The following is a 24,927-nucleotide window of genomic DNA, read 5'->3' as shown; positions in this document are numbered from 1 at the left end:
ATTAAAAAACAATGTCCCCCAATGTAGATCTATCGTCTAAAAGGGATTTACACTTTTGTTACCTGCACAGGGTTTCCCTTGTTGGTATCTAGTTTGCTTAGAGGTCTACTTGGGACCTGGTTACTAGATGAAGATTGCTCCTTCTGTCTAAACTTCAGACTGTCACTCATTTCTATCAGCTTTTGTTATACGCTGGAAGATCTTGTCTCTTCTGAAACTATGTTTATTGGGCTTCCCTTTTCCTAAAATTTCAGGAGCGTCTTTCCTAGGCTTCACCCTTAACTTAACCTTTTTACATTGACCAAGTTGCTCTTTTAGTTTTTCTCAGCGGTTTCCTCTTGTAGGATTTTTAGTCGTCCGTCCCTTGTGCCCCTTATCCTTGAATACACCAGACTCCCCTTGGGCTTCCTTTTTCTTATAGAATCAATTCTCTATTGCAACTTCCTTTCCTTTGGTTAATGCCATGTCTGTTGGATCTTTCATTGACTTGCCCACTCCTCGGCTGGATTCATTTGGACATAACATAGGTCTGTGAAGTACTTTAATCCCTGTGTCCTTCAATGGACAAAAAAGAAAAGATGTTTGTTCTGACTGTAAAATATTTGTCTTTTGAAGTCCATTGAGGGACATAGGTCAGTGTCTTAACCCTATGGACTGCTTGCTTACAAAACTTGAGGCATGAGGGTTATGGTGGACAGGCCTTAAACATTTTTGTTTGCCACTGTCAACCTTCTGAAGGCAGCGTCATAACACATATGTCTATAACTTCATCCCTCCATGGACTTCAAGAAAGTTTTTTTTTTACATTAAGAACAAAAATATAATTGTTTGGAGTGTTTTGTAGGTCCTGGAGAGTTTAATTGTCTTTATTGTCTCATGAGGATTCATTCGTGAGATACTACTTTAGTTTCTAGGTTTCCACACTCGCCACAATATTATTGCAGACTTCCATGCTGCTCTGCTTCAGTACTGACAGATCCGCTGTTACCAGTCCATCTGTCAACTTTTCCAATTCTTCTGGATCCAGTATCCTCACTCTTTGGTCATTAACCACTTCCGGACCGCCGCATGTACATTTACGTCGGCAGAATAGCACGGACAGGCACATCAACGTACCTGTACGTGCCTGCCTAGACGTGGGTCAGGGGTCCGATCGGGACCCCCCCCCGGTACTTGCGGCGGTCCCCGTGGCTTCAGGAGCGATCCGGGATGAGGGGGCGGCGGTTCGTTTTTGTCCGCCCCCTCCGGATCGCTCTCAGCCAATGCGCTTCGTTCTCTGCCTGCACTGTAAACACAGGCAGAGGAGGAAGTGATGTCACCGCTCCTCCCGCCGGTACATCCCGCGGACACATCACAACAGTGAGTACACAAGCACTACACTGACACCAGTACAAATAGGCACACAAACCCCCCCCCCCCCCGGTTACCCCCCGATCAGCCCCTCCCTGTCAGTCACACTGTCACTAAATAGCAGTGATCATTTACTGATCACTGCATTTAGTGTCCTATCATAGTTTTGAAGGCCATAAAATGCCAAGATGGCACACAACCCCCCCAAATGACCCCATTTTGGAAAGAAGACATCCCAAGCTATTTGCTGAGAGGCATGTTGAGTCTATGGAATATTTAATTTTTTTGCCCCAAGTGATTGAATATTGACCAAAAAAAAAAATTACAAAACGTTGTCACTAAATGATATATTTCTCACACATGCCATGGTTATATGTGGAATTGCACCCCAAAATACATTCTGCTGCTTCTCCTGAGTACGGAGATACCACATGTGTGGGACTTTTTGGGAGCCTAGCCGCGTACGGGACCCCAAAAACCAATCACCGCCTTCAAGATTTGTGTGAGTGAAATCAAAAATTTATGTCCTTAGAAATCTTGAAGGTGGTGATTGGTTTTCGGGGTCCCGTACGCGGCTAGGCTCCCAAAAAGTCTCACACATGTGGTATCCCCGTACTCAGGAGAAGCAGCAGAATGTATTTTGGGGTGCAATTCCACATATGCCTATGGCATGTGTGAGAAATATATCATTTAGTGACAACGCTTTGTAATTTATTTTTTATTTTATTTTTTGGTCAATATTCAATCACTTGGGGCAAAAAAATTAAATATTCCATGGACTCAACATGCCTCTCAGCAAATTGCTTGGGGTGTCTTCTTTCCAAAATGGGGTCATTTGGGGGGTTGTGTGCCATCTTGGCATTTTATGGCCTTCAAAACTGATAGGTAGTGAGGATTGAAATCAAAGTTTGGCTTTGTTGTACACTTTGTGTATGGCAAAAGTAAGACTTAAAGCTGCCTATTAAAGTGGATCTGAAGTCAAAGTGAAGATGTATTATAGGAGAGGGCTCAAAATTTCAAGTCCTGACCTACTAGCCATGCCTCAAGGGTTACTTGACACCAGTTGCCCCACCCAACCCCTGTCCTGCCCGCCCTTAATTCCGGCCCTAAACACATCCTCATAAATTATCTCATGAAATTACACTTAAATGTTTTATGCAGAATTAAGTTATAAAAATATTAAAAACAACTTTATCAGTGCAGCCCCACTTGTGCCCATCAATGCCACCTATCTGTATCCATCAATGCCGCCTCGCATGTGCTTATCAATGCAGCCTACCAGTGCAGGGGAAGAGGGAGGACAGCAGGCGGTTGGATTATCAGCGAGCAGGGACATCGCTGTAACAGCTTACATTTTAATTGCAGTGTGTTCTCGCCGTCGCATAAAGCGCGGCTTCCCTGGGATTGGACGGGTGATCTGTCTATCAAAGTACCGGGGCCAGGAGGCAGGGAGTGCGAGGAACACGCAGCAATTGAAATGTAAGCCGTTACAGCGATGTCGCCGTTCTCTGATAATCCGGCTACCTGCTCTCCGCTCTCTTCCCCTCCGTGATCACTGGGAAAATGGCTTGCATTCAACCCTGCATGCCGGTTGCATAAGTGTACCCCGAAAGATTCCCCCTTTTTGTCTGGAATTCTTCCCTGAAAAATAGTGGTACACTTTCTGATATGTGAACGTGCCTAGGTACACCTCTTCTGTAGCCTTATAGATTTAAATCTGCAGTGCAATGACACACTGCTAAAGTGGCTCTTACTATGGGTGGTCGTCGGAACTCGCTGATGCTGCAGACTTTATTTGGGAGAGGTTTGGACACTCCTATTCACTCCCAATCTGACCAAGGCATGGTATGTTAGTAATAGGGAAAAGTTTAGCTGCAGGGAGACCACAGACAATACTGGTGACTAGCTGTTTGTTCTTTGCCTGCCATTTTGTATGGGTGCAGCTGCCAGAGTTCAGTTACTCTTTGCAACATCACATGATGGAGTTTTCTTTTTAAATATACATAGCTTGTTTATAATTAACATATGCCTAAGCAAAGATAATATCAAGAAAACAAAGCAAAACTATTTAGAAACTTGAAAATGAGACTATGGTCGAAAGGTATAAAAGCACTTCCATTTGACAGTAGCAAGAAGCTTGTTCATGTACTGAAAGACACAGCATGTTAATTGACTAAGGAAACCCATTTTATTTGACAGAGTTGTTCAGCCCAGTCAAGAACAACTGTTTGATGATGAAGAGCTGCCTACAGCAAGTGCAGAGGAGGAACAGTCTGGTCCAGCTCGAAGAAAGCGTCAGCCTAGCATGTCTGAAAGTATGCCTTTGTATACACTTTGCAAGGAAGACTTAGAGAGCATGGACAAGGAAGTAAGCTCAATCATACAAAATTATGTTGTTTAAAAATAAAATGCTAAATGCTGTAATATGCTTCTCTGTTTGTTTTGTCGAGCAAAGGATGGATCCCATGAATATGCACATCAATGCAGACCCACTGGTATTTGAATGAATGGCAGTCCCAGCCTGGGCTGCAGTCTGGCCACACCCCGAATGTGTTTCACTCCACCCCTCGGAACTTAATCATTATCATCTCCACTATTAACCACTTGCCAACCGGCCCATAGTAAAAATATGTCATTACTTGAATGTTTAGTAACGGTGTTATGAAAAAAAGAGGACTCCCCTTTGTTGGGACTTTAACAACCACACTAACAAATATTAGTACATAAAATCGTTTGATCATTCAAGCATGAAATTATCATTAAGACAAAAAAAAACATATATTTTATTATTATTATTATACAGGATTTATATACCGTTAACAGCTTGTGCAGCACTTAAAGGAACACCATTTTTTTTTTTTTTTAAATAACAAACATGTTATACTTGCCTCCACTGTGCAGCTCGTTTTGCACAGAGAGGCCCCGAACTTGGTATTCTGGGGTCCCTCGGCAACTGCCTCGGCTCCTCCCTGCAAGAACTATCCACCCTTATGCGAGCTCTCTCATAGTGGTTCTTGCGGGCGCGCTCCCGTGATACAGCCGGCAGCTATAGCCGCTCACTGTATCACTCCCCCGACGCCCCCCTTGACACGCCGTGTCATTGAATGTGATTGACGACAGCACGTGCAAATGGCTGCGCTGCTTTCAATCAACCAATGAATGAGCCGAGAAGCCAGCACGTTCACGGTGCGGGACTTTCAAAGGGTCAGGTAAGTAAATGGGGGCTCGGGAAGGCCGCTAATCCTCAGATGTTTTTTCACCTTAATGCATAGAATGCATTAAGGTGAAAAAACATGTACCTTTACAACCCCTTTAACAAAATAAACACACACATTACAGTTGCATTACAATTTGGTACAAGAGGAATTGGAGGGCCCTGCTCGCTAGAGCTTACAATCTAGGAGGAAGGGTCAATTGATACAAACAGGGATGAGCTGATGGAGAAAGTAAAACGGTGTATTAGAAGCTGCATAAGCTTCTTTAAAGAGAAGGGTTTTCAGGGATCGTCTAAATATCGATAGATTAGGGGACAGTTTGACAGATTGGGGTAGAAATATTGTAGGTGAGCATGGGCGGCGGTGACGAGGGAGCTAGAGAGCAGGAGGTCTTGGGAGGACCGAAGAGAGTGGCTTGGTTGGTATTTTGAGAGTAGGTTAGTGATGTGGCTGGGGGCAGAGTTGTGGACGGCTTTGTAAATTGTTAGTAATTTGAATTTTATTTGTTGAGTGAGCGAATTTTATTTGAGTAAAAGAAAGCCAGTGCCAGGGATTGGCAGAGAGGGGTGGAGGACACTGAACAGTTGGTATGGTGGATCAGTCTTGCAGCAGCATTCACTATGGACTGAAGGGGGGATAGTGTATGTAAAGGTAATCCAAAAAAGAAAATCAAAGAAAAAAGACAAAGAACGTGAGTCATGACAGATTACATAGTTATTAGCATGACGTATTATAAAAATACTCTGGTATTAAAGTAATCTCTCTGGTACTCTAGGGTACCGGAGAGATTACGTTTAATACCGTAAAGTATTTTTATAATACGTCATGCTAGCTATGTAATCTGTCATGTTTTGTCTTTTTTTTTTTTATATATACGTGTTTTATGTCTTTTTAATGATCATTTCATGCTTGAATGATCGAACGATCATTATTATGCACTAATAAATATATTTGTTAATCTATTCATGTGTGGTTGTTGCCTAAAAAAGTCCAAACGAAGGGGGGTTTTCTTCTTTTTTTTTTTTTTTTTTCTTTATACAATGTGGCGACAACACAATGCTCTGACATGGTGAAATACCCCTTTTGCATGAACTGTGTTATGGAAGTAGCTAGCTCTCATACATTTTCACTATGGGCAATTCTGCGTCGGATTCGCCACGGACTTACCAAAGCCATCTGTAAAGCCTGGAAGCGATCTGATGCGGCTATTTGCTGGGCAGGAAGTTGAGTGAGGGCGAGATGGCCCCCCCACTAGGCTCTATGCCCTTGGAGGACCTGAACGACATCTGACGTCACTTCCAGGTTTCAAACATAAACAATATTTTTTTTTATATTTTAAAGAGCAGTAAGAAAATATTGAAGACAAAGTGCAGCGCCTTCTAAGCGTAGCAAGCTCGTTTAATAAAAATGGAATTTTTCAAAAGCTATAAAAAGCCTACTTACAAACATAAATGAATACAGGCGAAAAGGTGTAGAGATCATCCGCATTTTTATCCCGGGGTCCGTACGATGTCCTGGTGCAGGCAGCGTGGAGATGTCGTTCTCTGTATAGCAGCGGCGGCAGGAACCGAGACGCTCTCGGAACCTACAGGCTGGAGTCAGGTATCCACTGCGGACTGCAAATGACGTCACTTCCGGATGCGGGAGGTGCACACGTTCAAGACTTTCGAGTCTCTTCCTCAGGCTGGGCTCAAAAAATGCGGATAAAAATGCGGATGATCTCTACACCTTTTCGCCTGTATTCATTTATGTTTGTAAGTAGGCTTTTTATAGCTTTTGAAAAATTCCATTTTTATTAAACGAGCTTGCTACGCTTAGAAGGCGCTGCACTTTGTCTTCTTTTGCTTTCACACAGATCACTTCATCTGTCAGCTGGCAGCCATCTAAAGCAAGGCTATAGCGATATAGTTATACAGTGCCATGGACACTTGATGGACTATGACATCCACTTTATAGCACTGTCTTTTTTGGACAATACTCATATTTATATCCATTTTTATTTTTATTTTTATTCCCATCCTCATTTTTATTATTACTTTTATTTTTATTTTTTATTTTTTATCTTCATTATCCTTAGCCCCTATTTTTAATCCAATTTAAACTAGCCTGTTGTGAACCTTAGACATCTACAGGGAGTGCGCTTGAATATCATGTTTTGTTTTATGTAAGAAAATATTGTAAGTACATGTATTGAGAAAAAAAAACTAAAATTAAACCTCTAAGGCCTTGTACACACGGTCGGACCAAACCGATGTGACTGGTCCGTCTGACCGTTTTGATCGGTTCACCTCTGTACACACCGTCAGTCCAAAATCTGATCGGGTTAGAACGCGGTGACGTCAAACACACGACGTGCTGAATAAAACAAAGTTCAATGCTTCCAAGCATGCGTCGACTTGATTCTGAGCATGCGCGGGTTTTGAACCGATGCTTTTCTGTACTAACCATCGGTTTGGTCCGATGGGGCAGCGGTCCATCGGTTCGGTTTTGAAGCATGTTTTAAAATTTTGGACCGAAGGAAAACAGACCGATGGCCTATACACACGGTCGGTTTGGTCCGATGAAACTGAGCTTCGGTTCATTCTCATCGGTTTGGTCCCACCGTGTGTACAAGGCCTAAGGGGTTCCATACAGAACATAATAAAAAAAGAAAAAAAAAGTACAAAGAGCACAAGTGAGCGATCTACTCAGGCTAAAAGTGAGGACTCGTAGTTAATCTACATAAACAACGAAGGCAGGGGGCCCAGCATTTATAGAATTTCGGGTAAGTGTTGGCACACCACGATGTCTCCACTTTTCCACCTCCATAATGTCTTGCACCCTTAATAGCCATTCTTTAACCACTTCATTACTGGGCACTTAAACCCCCTTCATGCCCAGACCAATTTTCAGCTTTCAGCGTTGACGCATTTTGAATGACAATTGCGCGGTCATACAACACTGTACCCAAATTATATTTTTATCATTTTTTTCCCACAAATAGAGCTTTCTTTTGGTGGTATTTGATCACCTCTGCGATTTTTTTTCTTTTTTGCGCTATAAACATAAATAAAAACAGAACATTTTGAAAAAAAAACACTTTTTTACTTTGTGTTTATAATATCCCAATTTTTTTTAAAAAAAATAAAAATTTCCCTCAGTTTAGGCCGATACGTATTCTTCTACATATTTTTGTTAAAAAAAATCGCAATAAGCGTTTATCGGTTGGTTTGCGCAAAAGTTATAGCACCTACAAAATAGGGGATAGGTTTAATATTTTTTTTTTTTTTTTTTTTTTTATTTATTTATTTATTTTTTTACTAGTAATGGCTGCGATTTTTTTTTTTTTTTTTTTTTTGTCAGGCCTGCGATATTGCGGCGGACGTATCGGACACTTTTGACACAATTTTGGGACCATTCACATTTATACAGCAATCAGTGCTATAAAAATGCACTAATTACTGTATGAATGTGACTGGCAGTGAAGGGGTTAACACTAGGGGGTGAGGAAGGGGTTAAATGTATTCCCTCATTGTGTTCTTACTGTGTGGGGGGATGGGACTGACTGGGGGAGGTGACCGATGCTGTGTCCCTATGTAAAGGGACACAGATCGGTCTCCTCTCTCCCTGACAGCACGTGGAGCTCTGTGTTTACACACAGAGCTCCACGTCCTGCTGTGTCACCGACTATCGCGGGGGTCTGGCGGACATCACGGCCACCAGGCACTTGCATCGGCTCCGGAGCGATGCGCCGGGCACGTTGTTTCCCCGCGGCGCGCACGGGGAATCACAGCAACAGGACGTCTAAAGACGTCCACTCGGCACTTGAGAGCCGCGCTGTGGACGTCTTTTGTCTATAGCGTGGCCCTCTTGTGGTTAATGGTAGGGGCCAATTGGGATTTTTAATGGACTGGCAGCTGAGACGTCAGAGTTTATAAAACCCTACCGACCTCGGTGTCATGGAATAACCTAGGTTAAAGGATCATCAGCAATCTGGTCATTTGTCACCTTGACAATAATGTTGGACTTCAGTCCAGAAAGGCAATCCCACAGCAAGTGTAAGAAGGTACCTTTCTGTCCGCGCCCTCTCCAGCAAAGATCGGGTACCGACGGAAATATACGAGACAGTTTGTCAGGTGCTTTATATCACCTTCTTGGGTTTTAGAATTGACTGAAGAAGTGTGAGCTAGCATAGTGATCTTCTCAATGCTACCCTCAGGTAGCTCTTTGCCTAATTTTTTTTCTCCGATTGCCTGATGTAATTAGGGAGTTGTGGTACTATGTTTCTCTACTAGAAGCTTGTATAGCTTGGAGAGTAAATTTGTTGCATCCTCTCTATCTTGGCACATGGCTTTGAAATCTAGATCTCATGACCTCCCATACTGTTTTCAAAAAAAAAAAAAAGTAGCTGGAAATGTTTCCAGTTGACCCAGGATAACATACCCCATTCTCTGCAGAGTTCTGCTAGGAGTTTTTGGTTGGAACTGGTCATAAACCGAAAGCAGCAAATTTCCTGCGCTCCCCCAGGAATTAAAGGCCAAATCTTCCCCAGGGCTAAACCAAGGTTAGCCTCCTAATGGACAGAAGTGAGGGAAATTGAGCACAGGAACATTTTGTATTAAGTCCATCCCAGATAGGGTCGCAATAGAGAGGGGAGAGACCAAGGTGGGATAGTCCCCTGGAGGCACGGAGAAGCCAGGGGGCATGGGCCAAGACACAGCCTGCAATTTTTTCTAAAGGCTTCTCATGAGTGCAAGTTTCAATCCACTATATGCAGTAAAAACGTGGCCTGGTAATACAATAGGAGGTCTGGTAGGCCCAGACCTCCACTTGGCTTTAAATGATGCATAAGATAGACACTGAGGCTTCCCATGCCAAACAAATCTAGTAAATTCTTGGCATGCCTTAGGGAAAGGGGCCTTGGGGAGTTGTATAAGGACCATATGAAAAAGATATCAAAATTTAGGGAGGATCATCTTAAGAATGTTTATCCTGTCCCGCCAAGTGCTTTTTACTTTTCTCTCACGTGTCTTAACTTAGACTGGACTGAGTGTAACAAGGGGACAAAATTAGTCTTGGAGAGATCTTTCGGATCTGAAGGTAACTTAATACCAAAGTAGGCAAGAGGGGAGTTCTGCCATTTAAAGGGGAACAAATTATTTTACATTTGTCTCTCTGATGCAGGGATACTTGGAGGCATAATGACAGATTTCCCAAGGTTAACCTTGAAGTTTAAGAGGTCATGAAAGCGTTTGATTTTGTTTAGAAGCTTGGGGGATGTCAATGAAGGGTTGCTCAGGAAGAAAAGTATATCTGCAAAAGTGGACAGTTTGTGTGCCATAGAGCCCACCCTCACCCCGGGGGTTCAATCAGGGTTCAATCTGATCTGACGCAAGAAGGCTTCCATGACCAAAGCAAACCGCAAAGGTGACAAGGGACAACCCTGCCGAAGGGTCTCCCTTCTGAGGTGTTTAATCTACACCCAACTACTCTTTGTGGCTATTAAATGTCTTCCAAAAAGAGGAGCAGGACTAACACTACAGGGAAGGGCACATCTATGTCATCAGTAGTTCTGTTAAACCTAGTTGTATCCCTGGTGTTGTATCCCCTGAAAGACCAGAGGCTTCCGTGCAAAATTTGAGCCGTTGCACCTATCTGGTATTGTGCCCACAGTCAACGCTGCTGCTTCACACTTTATTAATGAGGATGAACTTTCCTAAGCCCTAGCCAGGTTAGAGCAAAGGAATACTGTCATGATTGCCTCCATCCCGCAGGGTGGCAAGAAGCTTTGTGACAGATCCCCCTCCCTGGAGTCTCCTAGTTTTGGAGCAGAAATTGGTTGAGAATGGGGAAGAGCTAAAAAGCTCAGGATTCAGTGGAGTGCTCAGAAGATGAGTCTGCTTTTGAGCAATCTGGACAAAGGGAGATCCAGTTGATGTCTGTCTGTCACAGAAGCTTTCATCCGAACTCTGACCGAAATGGTTCGTTCTGCCTTTAAGTTGCCTATTAAAAAAGCAAAGGCGAATAAGCCCCCTAGTCCTCTTGGGATCCCTGAGGCCTCTTCAGGCCACACATGCTTCCCCCTACACTCCCTGCTGGAATAGGTGGTGTATGCTGATTGGGAATCTCCTAACAGGATTTCGTTCCTCTTAAGAGGTTTTCCTTTTTTATATCAATGGATCAAGGGTTTGTTAAGAAATGGAGAATGCCAGCCGTAGATGCAGCTGTTTCGTCCTTAAACAAGAACTTGTCTTATCCGGTGGATAATGCACAGGGCTTGAAGGACCCTGTTGATAAGAAATTGGAGTCCTTATTAAAAACTTCCTTTTCTTTGGGCAGTTCAGCTATTCAGCCAGCTGTTGCAGCAATTGGTATCTGCCAGTCCGTAAAGGATCAGGTCAGATGGCCTTATAGGCCCAACCAGGAGGATGATCTGCCTGAAAGTAAGACAGATATTCCTTGAGCGCTGTGTTTTGCTGTTGATACCAACAGGACACTAAAACCAGGGACAAGGCCAGGGCCAGAAAAAACCCTGGGTCTAAGATCCTTCTAAATCCAACACCATGCCCTCCTTTTGAGGAGACGCCCCCACTCTTAGGTGGAGGGAAGGCTGCTGCACTTTTCGGACATTTGTAGAACAATAATTCAGTGCGAGTGGGTCACCTCAATTATATTCTGCGGTTACAAGCTGGAGTTGCTGAGGGTTCCCCTGGATCTTCCAAAAAGTGATTTTTTGTTTTTTTGGTTAAACACCAAACAGGGTCACTTGCCCTATTTTTTTGGACCTAAGATCCCTGAACCAGTATCTACTAATCCAGTCCTTTTGGATGGAGTTTGTCCACTCAGTTGTAGCCTCATTCTATGTGTATTTACACGTGTATATCTTTCATCCTCAGAGGATTCTGCGACTTTCAGTAGAGGAATGTCATTTTCAGTTTTGTGCCTTAACCCTTCAGCCCTATGCCCAGTTCCACTCCAGGCCTTTACAACAAGACATCTTGTTGGCTTGGAACAGGAGAGGACAAGCCATGGACAATTTTGACCACCTCCTCCCAATCTCAGAGTTGCTCTATCGGTGACTGACCTCAGGAAGCTTGGGTAAAAATAGAATTCAGGATATGTAAAATACAATTAAGAAGAGCTGTGCTTGGCGAGAGGAAAAAAATAAAATAGAAATAAAGCTAGTGCTGCCAAGTGATCAGTTTAATTTTCCTTATACAGTTCAAAGTGAAAATGTTAACTCTAGATTTACAACTATACGTGTCTACATGTGAAATGCTAACTAGGATGGCTGATGTTTTGTGGCGTTTCTTTCTCTTTTCTGCAAGGTAAGTATTGATGTGTGTGTCATGAGACTTTGGTATCGTGCTTATTAATTTGTGTGAGTAATTCTGCCTGCCATGTATTGATTCACACTACTGCACTCAATCTTCCCTTAACTACCAGCACCAGAATAGAACATGACCTGAAGAAGCTGCAGTGGGTGAGACTGCTCAGACTAATTAGAAGACTCAGTCACTACAAAGCATGGAATTGTTTAGATGAAAAGTTCATTCACCTGTAATGTCCACTGCACCGTACACAATTCCTATCTTGAATATCCCACAGTATGATTTTTCTTTACTTAGAGAGGGCTTTAACCTAAAACTTTTTTGCTGAAGTTTTAAGGAAGTTTTCATTAGACCCGTGCTATTCTCTTTCCTTTAGTGCTCTTAGCCGCCTTTCACACTTGTACGACTTGTCCCACAATTTTGGACTGCAGAATCACACGACAAGTCATTCTCCATTATTTTGAATGACTACAATTCATATTGGCATGACTTTAAGTCGTACCGACTTGAAAGTAGTTCCTGCACTACTTTTTTTCTGAAAAAGGGGATCTGATAAATGGAACTAAAGATGGGTGTGCCACATGCCAAAAAACTAAAGAGAAAAAACCCCTGGAGTGGGACTTTAACCACTTAAAGGGGTTGTAAAGGTACATTTTTTTTTTATTTCCCCTAAATAGCTTCCTTTACCTTAGTGAAGTCCTCCTTCACTTACCTCATCCTTCGATTTTGGTTTTAAATGTCCTTATTTCTTCTGAGAAATCCTCACTTCCTGTTCTTCAGTCTGTAACTACACACAGTAATGCGAGGCTTTCTCCCTGGTGTGGAGAAAGCCTCTTGAGGGGGGCGATCAGGAGTGTCGGGACACTCTCTACTTTGCAGATAGAGAAAGGAGCTGTGTGTTAGTGGGCGCCCTGACACTCCTGCTCGCCCCCTCAAGAGGCTTTCTCCACACCAGGGAGAAAGACTTGTATTACTGTGTGTAGTTACAGACAGAAGAACAGGAAGTGAGGATTTCTCAGAAGAAATAAGGACATTTAAAAGCGAAATTGAACGGTGAGGTAAGTGAAGGAGGACTGCACTAAGGTAAAGGAAGCTATTTAGGGATTTTTTTTTTTTTTTTTTTTTTTACAACCCCTTTAAGCTCCGGACCATTTTGTAGCTAAATTACAGGCCCATTTTTGCAATTCGGCACTGCGTCGCTTTAACTGACAATTGCGCTGTCATGCGATGTGGCTCCCAAACCAAATTTACGTATTTTTTCCCCATAAATAGAGCTTTATTTTGGTGGTATTTGATCACCTCTGCGTTTTTTTTATTTTTTTGCGCTATAAACAAATAGATCGACAATTTTGAAAAAAATGCAATATTTTTTTCTTTTTGCTATAATAAATATCCCCCAAAAATATATATAAACGTTTTTTTCCCTCAGTTTAGGACGATACGTATTCTTCATATTTTTAGTAACAAATCGCAATAAGCGTTTGGTTTGCGCAAAAGTTATAGCGTCTACATAATAGGGGATCGTTTTATAGTATTTTTATTAAATTGTATTTATTACTAGTAATGTCGGCGATCAGCGTTTTTTTTCTTTTATCGTGACTGCAACATTATGGCGGACACTTTTGACACGATTTTGGGGCCATTGTCATTTATTCAGCGATCAGTGCTATAAAAATGCACTGATTACTGTGAAAATTACACTGGTAGTGAAAGGGGTTAACCTGTAGGGGGTGCTGAAAGGGTTAAGTGTTTCCTAGGGAGTGATTACTACCGTGTGGGGGCGTGGCGTGTGACAAGGAAAAAAGTCATTCCCTATGACAAGGAAAAGACCATCAGTGACACTCACAGTAGGAAGAACGGGGAAAGGTTTGTTTACTCTTGCCTCTCCCCGTTCTTCAGCTCTGTTACCCGATTGCGGGACCCCGGCGATGATCGGGTCCCGCTGGCGTGGTCACGAAGCTAAGGACCAGGTCGGCGGCGTGCGCGACCGACCCACAGCTGGGCTCTTAAAGGTAACCTACTTGTGCCTAGCCGTGCCATTCTGCTGACGTATATCTGCGTGAAGGGGTCCTTAAGTGGTTAAAGGCACTACTGCAAAAATAGTATTGAAGTAAACAAATATTTATTGAAAACGCATATATCAATAGTACAAAAGCGTGGATACATAAAAATTGCAATACAGATATTGATTCTTAAAACCAACCCGTTTCGGAAAACAGGGTTTTTCTTCCTTCATCAAGGTAGTAACAATTTCACATCTATAAGAAATGCAAGATAATCAGTGGACAATTTGTACAATACATCTATTGACAAAGTCTATATTGTATCTAGCCCATCAAAGTACTTGTCACTTACATCCTTATTGGCAATGCAAATAAGTATCCAAAAGGTAAAAAGAGAGTTTCAACACTGCAGCGCATGTCCCTTCATGCAGTCCATCAGTCCATCCACTGTGTCAATGTTGGTAATTAGCAGACAGGGGAGGAGGCATACAAAAGGCCTCAGAATATAACACTAGGAGGATCTCTGTCCTAGACACCTCAGGTAAAACTGTGTGCTGTAATAGGACACAGTGTGTTTGTGTACTGCGGTCCAATGAACCGAGAACCTGTGGCAGGAGCATAAAAATTGTATAAGTAACTGCATAAGGGAAAAAAAGGGGAGGGGGTGGTAAAAAGGGTATTAAGGTCAAAGCAATGACTCGTATAAGAAATAGAATCACTGCAAATGTAGCACCCACCTATGCGTATTGGTGTACTCGCATACCGGAAGGCAGGTCTTCTAAATGACTTTCCAATTTCCATGGCAAAATACAAAAATTCACTGCTTAGGCATTTACTTACGGCAGCAAAAGCCTGTATTCCAATTTTGTGGAAAAGCATGAGCTCGCCGACAAGACAACAATGGCTGGGCAGGGTAATGGAAATACAGCAGATGCAAAACTTGACAATGGGAATGAGAGAGCAGGAAGAGAAATACAGACAGGTATGGGCGCCATATATCAGTTATAGAGAGCAGAATCCCAGAGGGGGAGAGGGAGAGACAAACTTTTTTTTTTTTTGTTAGATAACCAGGGACTGCGCTTGTTGGGGGGGATGGGGTAATTATAATGGTATGGTTAAATAATATGCATGGAATTAAGACCATGGTGTAATCTAAGAGAGGAAAAATGTATATTTAAAAAATATGAACAAGAATGTTTGTACATATTATGCTGTACCTATTTGTTTTTCTTTTGTTTGAACTATGGAGAAATGGAAGAAAAAGTATATAAAATAAAGAATTTATAAAAAAAAAAGTTAGTTTCAGACAGAAGAACAGGAAGTGAGGATTTCTCAGAAGAACTAAGGACATTTAAAAGTAAAATCGAAGGAGGAGGTAAGTGAAGGAGGACTGCACTAAGGTAAAGGAAGCTATTTAGGGAATTTTTTTTTTACCTTTACAACCCCTTTAAGCTTCTTTATTTTTTACTTGCCCTGAGTGTTTTTTCTACACAGGGGTTCTATGCTAGGATTGCTGTGCGTTTTAGCATTTGCAATCTGTAAGGGGATTTTTTGTGGTTTTATGATTCAGACAATGGGGAGGTCTCCATAGACATACTGTGTGTATCTTACACTGGTCTGGCTGCAAGCCTTCTCATGTCCCACATGATGACATCAGGATTGTTTGGCTCCTTCTTTGGAGTCTTTGGGAGGATCCAGGACATTCCATTCTCCTCCCTTTTGTTGTGTCCAGGGCAACTATAGTTGCTTTCTGGACACGCTGCCGTGCTGGTGGGACCCGCACGCGGTCTTGCCGCGCGTGCCCGAACCTTGGTGGCGCACATGCGCGGTGTGGCCTTTGCGCATGGGCCCAGTGGTGGCCGGTCCCGCGATCGGCGCTCAGGGGGCCCGACTGATCACCTGTACAAGAGCCTGTCATTCCCAGCTGATTAAGATGAGGCACTAATTATGGCCTGCCTGACTAGCTGGGCTATATTAAGCTCACTTCATTCACTGGCAGACATGGCAGGGAGGAGGAGGTTGTGTTTGGGGGAATCTGCATGACATTCAGCTTGAGAGTAAGTACAAGAAATCAATCCCTTTGAATATATATGTTATTACAGGGTGTTGGGCATATTTTATGCTGAATACATCCTGACTTTGGATATTTTTCTTTATATTGTTTGATGATTTTTTTCCTCTTTCTTTTATGTTTTTTTTACAATATAGTTGGTTCTCTTACTGATGTTGAAACCATCTGTACTGTCTAATTCTCACACTCCCCTATTATAGAGAGAGAGACACACCCCCTATGACAGGAGAAGGGGAAAAAAAAACTATCTCGGGATCTAATCCACCGTCCGAGTCACCGAGTATTCACTACGTCTCCCTGCTGTGGCACACACCAATCCTTGGTTGTGAGATCCCACTGCTTATGGGAGAAAAAAATAAATTGAGCGTCTCCGACTTCCCTCCACTAGGAGGAGAGGCGCTCTAATGGGGGTAAGTATAAGAGCATTGCAGAGAGTCTCGCCTGAGTATTAATCCGGGTGCACCCCGCCAGTATATAATTTAAACTGGTTCTACCCCTCTCATCCGAAAATCTCCCCATCCCCCCCACCCCATGCATAAGGGGAAAAAAAGGGGGATGGCAAAAAGGGTATTAAGGTCAAAACAATGACTCAGAAAAGTATCCAAAGTTCGGATGTTTTCAGCATAAAATATGCCCAACACCCAGTAATAACATATATATTCAAAGGGATTGATTTCTTGTACTTACTCTCAAGCTAAATGTCATGCAGATTCCTCTAAACACAACCTCCTCCCTGCCATGTCTGCCAGTGAATGAAGTGAGCTTAAAATAGCCCAGCTAGTCGGGCCATAATTAGTGCCTGATCTTTATCAGCTGGGAATGACAGGCTCTTGTACAGGTGATCAGTCGGGCCCCCTGAGCGCCGATCGCGGGACCGGCCACCACAGGGCCCATGCGTAAAGTCCACACCGCGCATGTGCGCCACCAAAGGTCCCACCAGCACGGCAGCGTGTCCCACCAGCACGGCAGCGTGTCCCACCAGCACGGCAGCGTGTCCCACCAGCACGGCAGCGTGTCCAGAAAGCAACTATAGTTGCCCTGGACACAACAAAAGGGAGGAGAATGGAATGGCCTGGATCCTCCCAAAGACTCCAAAGAAGGAGCCAAACACAATCCTGATGTCATCATGTGGGACATGAGAAGGCTTACAGCCCGACCAGTGTAAGATATGCACAGTATGTCTATGGAGACCTCCCCATTGTCTGAATCATAAAACCACAAAAAATCCCCTTACAGATTGCAAATGCTAAAACGCACAGCAATCCTAGTATAGAACCCCTGTGTAGAAAAAACACTCAGGGCAAGTAAAAAATAAAGAAGCTTAAAGGGGTTGTAAAGGTTAAAAAAAAATTCTCTAAATGGCTTCCTTTTACCTTAGTGCAGTCCTTCACTTGCCTCCTCCTTCGATTTTACTTTTAAATGTCCTTATTTCTTCTGAGAAATCCTCACTTCCTGTTCTTCTGTCTGTAACTTCACACAGTAATGCAAGGCTTTCTCCATGGTGTGGAGAAAGCCTCTTGAGGGGGGAGGGGGTGAGCAGGAGGGTCAGGACGCCCACTAACACACAGCTCCTTTCTCTATCTGCAAAGTAGAGTGTCCTGACACTCCTGCTCGTTCCCTCCCCCCCTTAGGAGGCTTTCTCCACACCAGGGAGAAAGCCTTGCATTACTGTGTGTAGTTACAGACAGAAGAACAGGAAGTGAGGATTTCCCCGTTCTTCCTAGTGACAGGTCACTGATCGTCTGCTCTCTCATCGGGAGCAGCAATCAGTGACGTGTCACTCGTAGCCACACCACCTAACAGTTAGAATCACTCCCTAGGACACACTTAACCCTTCCTAGCCCCCTAGTGGTTAACCCCTTCGCTGCCAGTCCCTTTTACACAGTAATCTGGGCATTTGTATAGCACTGATTGCTGTATAAATGTGAATGGTCTTAAAATGGCGCCAAAAGTGTCCGACATAATGTCGCAGTCACGACAATAGTTGAAAAATGCCATAAAACTATCCCCTATTTTGTAGACACTATAACTTTTGGCGCAAACCGATGAACGCTTATTGCAATTTTTTTTTTTTTTTTTTTTTTTTTACCAAAAATATGTAGAGTACGTATCGGCCTAAACTGAGGGAATTTTTTTTTTTTTATATATGGGGATATTTTATTATAGCAAAAAGTTAGATATCGCTCTTTTTGTTTATAGCGCAAAAAAATTAAAACAGGTGATCAAATACCACCAAATGAACTATATTTGTGGGGGGAAAAAAATATGTAAATTTTGTTTGGGAGCCACATCGCACGACCACAATTGTCGGTTAAATCGACGCAGTACCGAATCGCAAAAAGTGCGCTGGTCTTTGGCCAGCCAAATGGTCCGGGGCTGAAGTGGTTAAAAATGTAAAGTGACTGTAAAGGCTTGTGTTTTTTTTTTTTGTTTTGTTTTTTTAAATCCTAAAAAAAGCAGGTTATGCTTGCCTGTGCAAAACCATTTCACAGAGCAGCCCGCTCCCTGATCCTCCTTCTTGGGTCATTGTCGATCCCCCCCCAGTTGCCCCTGGCTCCTCTGAAAGCCACTATGGAGACACTTGTGCATGTTCACTCCCGAGTCCCACTCCCTCATTACTGGCGGCGGTTGCCATTGGCTCCTGCTGCTGTATCTGAGCCAGTGAGGAGAGAGAGAGCCTTGGCCCTCATTCACATTGCTGGAATGAGATCGGGCACAGGTATGTATTTAGGAGGGTAAGGGGGGAGCTGAATTCAAAAAAATGTTTGCAACTTACTGAATGCAGTAAGATAAAAAAAAAAATTAAAAACAAACACCTGCCTGTACAACCACTTTAAGGCTGGATAAATCCCAGGGACCAAGTAACCAGCTCTTTCAGCTTGCATATACATTAATTGAGCTTGTGCTTTTGTCAGTGGAAGCACCTGCTGCCTGACACCAACATTTTCTTGTTGGATCCCGGATTTCGTTTTTGGCTGCAAGTTTGTTTTCATGACATTGTACCCAAGCCTTTGATTCATCTTGAAAAGTTGACAAACTCCTTGGCTTATACATTATTGATGTCTTGCTACACAAATCAAATGGCAATGTGTTTTGAGTCTTTGCATGAGATTTTAAGAAAACAAAATTTAATTGTAAATAATTCATATTGTTTAATCCAAAAATATACTTGAAGTCATAATTATTGTTGCCCTTGAGATGGGTAACATTGTTCAAAATTGCATTTGAACATGCAAAAGATCTAGAGGATTGTAATTTTCCCAATTTTTAGTACTGATTTTTTTTTTTTTTTTATTCGCCCTCATTATTTACTGCCTTTTAGTTAACATTTGCATGATGTGGATGCATGTCGTTTTTTTTTTGTTTGTTTTTTTTGCCATATTTCCAAGCACACGGGTGTTTTTTTTTCCCTACTGATCTAAATGCAGCCAATTGTTATCAATGTGCCTGTACACAGGGAAGTACAGATAAGTAAAAAAAAATAATGCAGAAATCTGAGTTGCTGGTCAGTATGTTACATGCATACGCGTGCAAATACATGCATAAAATGTTAATTTGAAGAGGATAGAATTTATTTTACTTGTGTATGTGCATACACATCGATGCACAAAACAAAAGCCTGACATTTTACTCAGGAATACTGATGTTGAAACATCAGTACTGTGTGCGAGTACACTAAGCAGCTACTTATTGAAGATTCATGCTACCAGGTTGTAGTTAGAGAAGTTCTGTAAGAGGAACAGCTCATATCGGGTACAATGGATTAACTCTCTAAAATGTACATGAGATTTTTATTTTTTTTTCATGTTAAGTGCATGCTAAGTAATTTATAAGGATTCTCAGAGAGATTACGATAGTCCCAATAACCATAATCTTCATCTGATTTTTCTCTAAAAGGATGGAGCCCTCTTTGGCTAGGCTTCATCAGGGGTCAGCTTCTATGTCTGAGCTGCCTGCTTACAGGACCATGGAGAGGAAAGTTTGAACTTTTCCAATAGCCACCTTAGCCATATACAGGTTTAACACAGGCTCTGCTCACTTAACGGCCAGGTTCCGTTCCATCTAATTGCTCATTAACCTCCTTACTACCGGCCGCCGTCAATTGACGGCGGCACGATACTCTCTTGTTCTGAGAGAACGTCATATGACGTCCTCGTCTTGCAGAGCCACTGGGGTGGACCCGCACCCGCCGTGTTACTGGGAACCCAATGCGCGTGCGTGATGGCCGCCAGGCACCCGCGATTGCCCAGTAACTGAGCAGGACTGTGGATCTCTGTAAACACAGAGATCCACGTCCTGTCAGGGAGAGGAGACCGATACTGTGTCCCTTGTACATAGGTACACAGATCGGTCACCTCCCCCAGTCGGTCCACTTCCCCCACAGTTAGAATCACTAGTAGGGAACACATTTAACCCCTTTCTCGCCCCTAGTGTTAACCCCTTCCCTGACAGTCACATTCATACAGTAATCGGTGCATATTTATAGCACTGATCGCAGTATAAATGTGAATGGTCCTAAAAATGTGTCAAGTGTCCGATGTGTCTGCCATAAGGTCGTAGTCCCAATAAAAATAGCAGATCGCCACCATTACTAGTAAAAAAAAAAATTCATAATTATGTCCCCTATTTTTTGTTTTGCGCAAACCAGTCACTATACGCTTATTGCGATTTTTTACCAAAATATGTAGAATATGTATCGGCCTAAGTTGAGAAAAAAATAAAAATTTCTTTCTAAAAAAAAAATTGGCATTTTTATTATAGCAAAAAGTAAAAATTATTGCGTTTTTTTTTTTTTTTTCAAAATAGTCGCTTTTTTTTCGTTTATAGCACAAAAAATAAAAACCGCAGAGGTGATCAAATACCACCAAAATAAAGCTCTATTTGTGGGGGAAAAAACAGGCAATTGTCAAAGCATCGCAGTACCGCAAGCTGAAATTTCGCCTGGGCGGGGGTATATGTGCCCAGTAAGCAAGTGGGTTAAACAAAGAGCTACAAGTAATCAATATTTTAAGCATTCTTAAGTACTGTAATGTATTCTGCAAAAAAAGGACTAAACGTTGTTTAAATTTGCTTTAATACAGAACAAACAAATCCTGTACTGTACTTTCCATAGTTTAGGCCGATATGTATTCTTCTACTTATGTTCGGTAAAAAAAAATCGCTATAAGCGTTTGGTTTGTGCAAAGGTTATAGCGTCTACAAAATCGGGGATAGTTTTATGGCATTTTTTTTAATAATTTTTTTTTTTTTTTACTAGTAATGGCGGCGATCAGTGATTTTTTTTTATAGTGGCTGCGACATTATGGCGGACACGTCAACACTTTTGATGCCATTTTGGGACCATTGTAATTTTTACAGCGATCAGTGCTATAAAAATGCACTGGTTACTGTAAAAATGACACTGGCCTTGAAGGGATTAACCTGTAGGGGTTGCTGAAGGGGTTAAGTGTGTCCTAGGGAGTGCTTGTAACTGTTAAAGGGCGTGGCTTGCTGTGACTTGTCACTGATTATTGTTCCCGATGACAGGGAACACGATCAGTGTCACCTAGGCAGAATGGGGAGATGTGTTTACGCTGACATCTCCCCGTTCAGCTCTGTGATCTGATCGCGGGACACCGGCGGCGATCCGGTCACGGAGCTAACGGCAGGGTCACGAGTGCGCCCCCGACCACACGGTTCGCATATTAAAGGGGACGTACTTGTATGCCCATTTGCGCAGCCGTGCCATTCTGTCGACGCACATCGTCGTGCGTCGGTCGGGAACCGGTTAAACCCTTCCATGGGTTGTAGCATAGCAGTTGTGTTTTTAGGCAGTTTACACTACCTTTACGTCTGGATGTAGGTCATCAAGAGGCTGGGGGGGAAGAGGGGGCTGGAGCATTATCAAGCAGGAGGATCAGTTTAAAGTAAACACCCTTTTGCAGACAATAATGCTAGACCAAGGGTATAAAGCAATTGATGAAACCAGTCATCAAAGCTTGTGCCACCCATGCTTTGTTTGCACATCAATAGACAGGCATTGTGTGCTTACTAACCTGCTTCAATGCACGTAGGATTGATGAGGAAAGGCTTTAACTTGAACCCAGCAACATTTCCTCCCAACAACGTGACCCTGTCTTTAAAAGCGGGCCTTGTTTTGTCGTCTTTGTGTATGTAGGACCTTTCGGAGATTTTTTTTACAAAAAAGTTGTTTCATCCACATTAAATATCTGCTCTGGACATCAGCCATCTTTTTTCAATGATTTTATCAAGTTCAACCACAAATTTTTCAGCTTCTTCACTTGCCGCCTCACCACTGATACCCCAATTATGGAGGTTGAATCTCCTACAAAACCTTTGAAACCATCCATGGCTTACTGTAAATGTTTTAGTCGATTCTTCTCCTCTTTGAAACCTCAAAAATATTGCATGCTTTGGTTTGAATCAATAGACTCATTGCTATTCTGTCTTCTATTTGGTCATCAATCCATACCGCCAGCAATTTCTCCATTTCATGAATGTGGCCTTTCCACTGCCTAGTTATGGCTTGATATCCTGTCGATGTTTTTACTGCCTCTTTCACTCAATCCTTAAAGATTGTTCAAATTCTACAATGTGCAAGTTCCAATTCACTTGCTATTTCTTTAACTTTCTTGCCAGCCTCATAGTCCTTAAAGTGATTGTAAACCCAATCAAAAAAAAAAAAACCCTGCAAGACAAAGGCATAATGAGTAGTAGTAGTAGTATGCATAGCATACTAGCTCATTATGAATTACTTACCTTGGATCAAAGGCCCCGCAGCGTCCCTCACCCACCCCCCCCCCCCCTCCGGTGGCGTCATCTCTCCAGAGGGTTACTTTTGGGCATAGCGGCTCTGGCGCTGTGATTGGCCGGAGCAGTGATGACGTCACTCCCGCGCATGCTCGTGGGAGCCACTGGTAATGGCACACGAACTGAAGCAATGGTACATGGGTGCCTTTGCTTTAGTGCGGATGTGCCGATGACATCAGCATATGCCTTGCAGGTTTAGGAGATATGCTGGGTAGCTACAGGTAAGCCTTAATATAGGCTTACCTGTAGCGTAAAGGGTTTACAACCACTTTAATGATCTTCATTTTTATATCAAGATCAATAACTTTATTTATTTTTTTGTAGCACTTTCCGCAGGAGCAAGCACCCTTTTTTTTTCTGACATGGTGTGGGCAATACCTGTACAGTACAAGCGCACATTACATAAAGACATAAAACGGTACAGTATAAAGAACACTGAAAGGGGCATTGATGAGAACCAAGTATAGTACAGTACCTGTAAAACAGCAGTCGGGAGTGAGAACGAGGCTAAAGCAGAGTGATGACATGACATCCTGCATTGGTGTACGTCATTCGGGTTGGGAGAGCTGGTGATAAGTCAGAGTGGTTGTTAAACGAGGAGTATCTGTAATCGGAATAGTGCAGAAATTGTAATACTTCTGAATCTTGGTAGATTGAGTTGCAATGTTCGAACTTTGGTTCTCAAGTTTTCAATATGGTGCAATAACGTCAAACTGAGCCCTTTTTTTTTTCCTGTGGATTCTGTGAATGTAATAAACATGTTATTAGAACAGTTTCTTGCATATACGACTGTTCTGAGGAAATCGGCAGACTCCAGTAACTGCATGACATAAATGCATGGACTCTGTAATTCTCAAACTTTATAAAGCTGTCGTAGATGGCAGTTATATTCCTAAGTAAGTAATTGTTCAGAGAATGAAAGGGGGAAAATGTTGTGCTTATGCCTATGATTTTGTGCAATCAGTCTTCGGCATTTAAATGTTCTATTTGTGTCATTTAGAAAGCTAAGCCCTTTGGGCTTAATGTGGTTTCACCTTATGATTTCTGGGTACTTTTCTTTGCCTGTCTTGACAGTTCACCTATGTGTTCCTACACAAAGAAAACACAGCAGGGGCACATTCTGCTCTGGGTGTGAAGTACAGAACATTTGTCCACGCATCGAGTGGGTAATAATGAGAGCTACTAATGTACCCTGTGGTGGTGCTTTTGAGTGCCTACATTTGTACTAAGCCTAAAAATAGCTAAATAACCGAGGAACAGCATGTTTCATTTTAAAACATAACCTTGTTATTGAAATTGTTTTACAGTATATTTTTATGCTTTCACAAAATAATTAATGGCTTTTATGCTGCTTTCTCTTTGCTGCCATTCTTCCCTCACTGTGTCATTTGGCAACACATTTTTTTCAGGCAATATCCCACAGTCTATAGAATGTTGATCAACTTGAGGTTTTGTGACACATGCTATAAATAGTATTGAATCTGCTATGTCGGAGCAGAGGTAATATGTAATAAAATGGTGATACTGGGAGATTGTTTTCATTGAACCAGCCATAATGAACAAGCTGACCATTTCCCTTAACGTGTTTTGAAAAGATAAATGGATTATATCTTAACTCAAAGGTCCTAAAATATTTGTATATATATATGACGGTTGTGACTAGGTCCCAAGTCTTTTCTTAAAATCAATCATGATATCTTGATTAGCTTGCAATATCTTCTTATGTATGTTTGTTTTAAAGTAGTAACCTAAATTTAAACAGCAGGCAGATTGTGATTATGGGTCCAATCTGACAAAATTTAGCACTTGTACTCAAAAAGTGTTTAGGTGGTCTCTACATAACTCAGATATTTAATATTCTTTGATTCTACAAGATTTATATAGCCCCAATAAAGAAAAACTTTGTGATGTGATGGGTACCCAAAGGCACCACATCCCTAGATGATCATATTATACACCCCGCTCATAAATAGGGTGGAATTTTAGGGTGCTCAATATGAGTCGAGGACCAATTGTTTGCACAGCGCCACAATATAATGGTGGACTGTGTAGGTACAATACATACAAAAATAAAGTATTCAAAAGCGCCAATCTTTTTGTTTTGAATACTTTCAAGTGCAGAGGAGGGGTTTGGGGTCTTATAGACACCCAATCCCTCCATAAGGAGT

The 24,927-nt window shown here is 42.3% G+C and overlaps 1 protein-coding gene across 2 annotated transcripts in view; it reads left to right on the top strand.

Annotated features, from left to right (window-relative positions):
• CTDP1 (CTD phosphatase subunit 1) overlaps positions 1 to 24,927 on the top strand; it is a 160,159-nt gene that overhangs the window by 93,756 nt on the left and 41,476 nt on the right. The window contains exon 11 of one of the 2 annotated variants that reach the window (XM_040353848.1): positions 3,550 to 3,718. The exons of the other annotated variant lie outside the window; for it this stretch is intronic. Within the exon in view, the coding sequence (XP_040209782.1) occupies positions 3,550 to 3,718 (169 nt within the window). The remainder of the gene's footprint in view (positions 1 to 3,549; positions 3,719 to 24,927) is intronic. 2 annotated transcript variants of the gene reach the window in all.

The sequence above is a fragment of the Rana temporaria genome, chromosome 5, assembly GCF_905171775.1.
Source record: "Rana temporaria chromosome 5, aRanTem1.1, whole genome shotgun sequence".
In the NCBI taxonomy this organism is placed as follows: Eukaryota; Metazoa; Chordata; class Amphibia; order Anura; family Ranidae; genus Rana; species Rana temporaria.
This window is presented reverse-complemented; position numbering and strand designations above follow the sequence as displayed.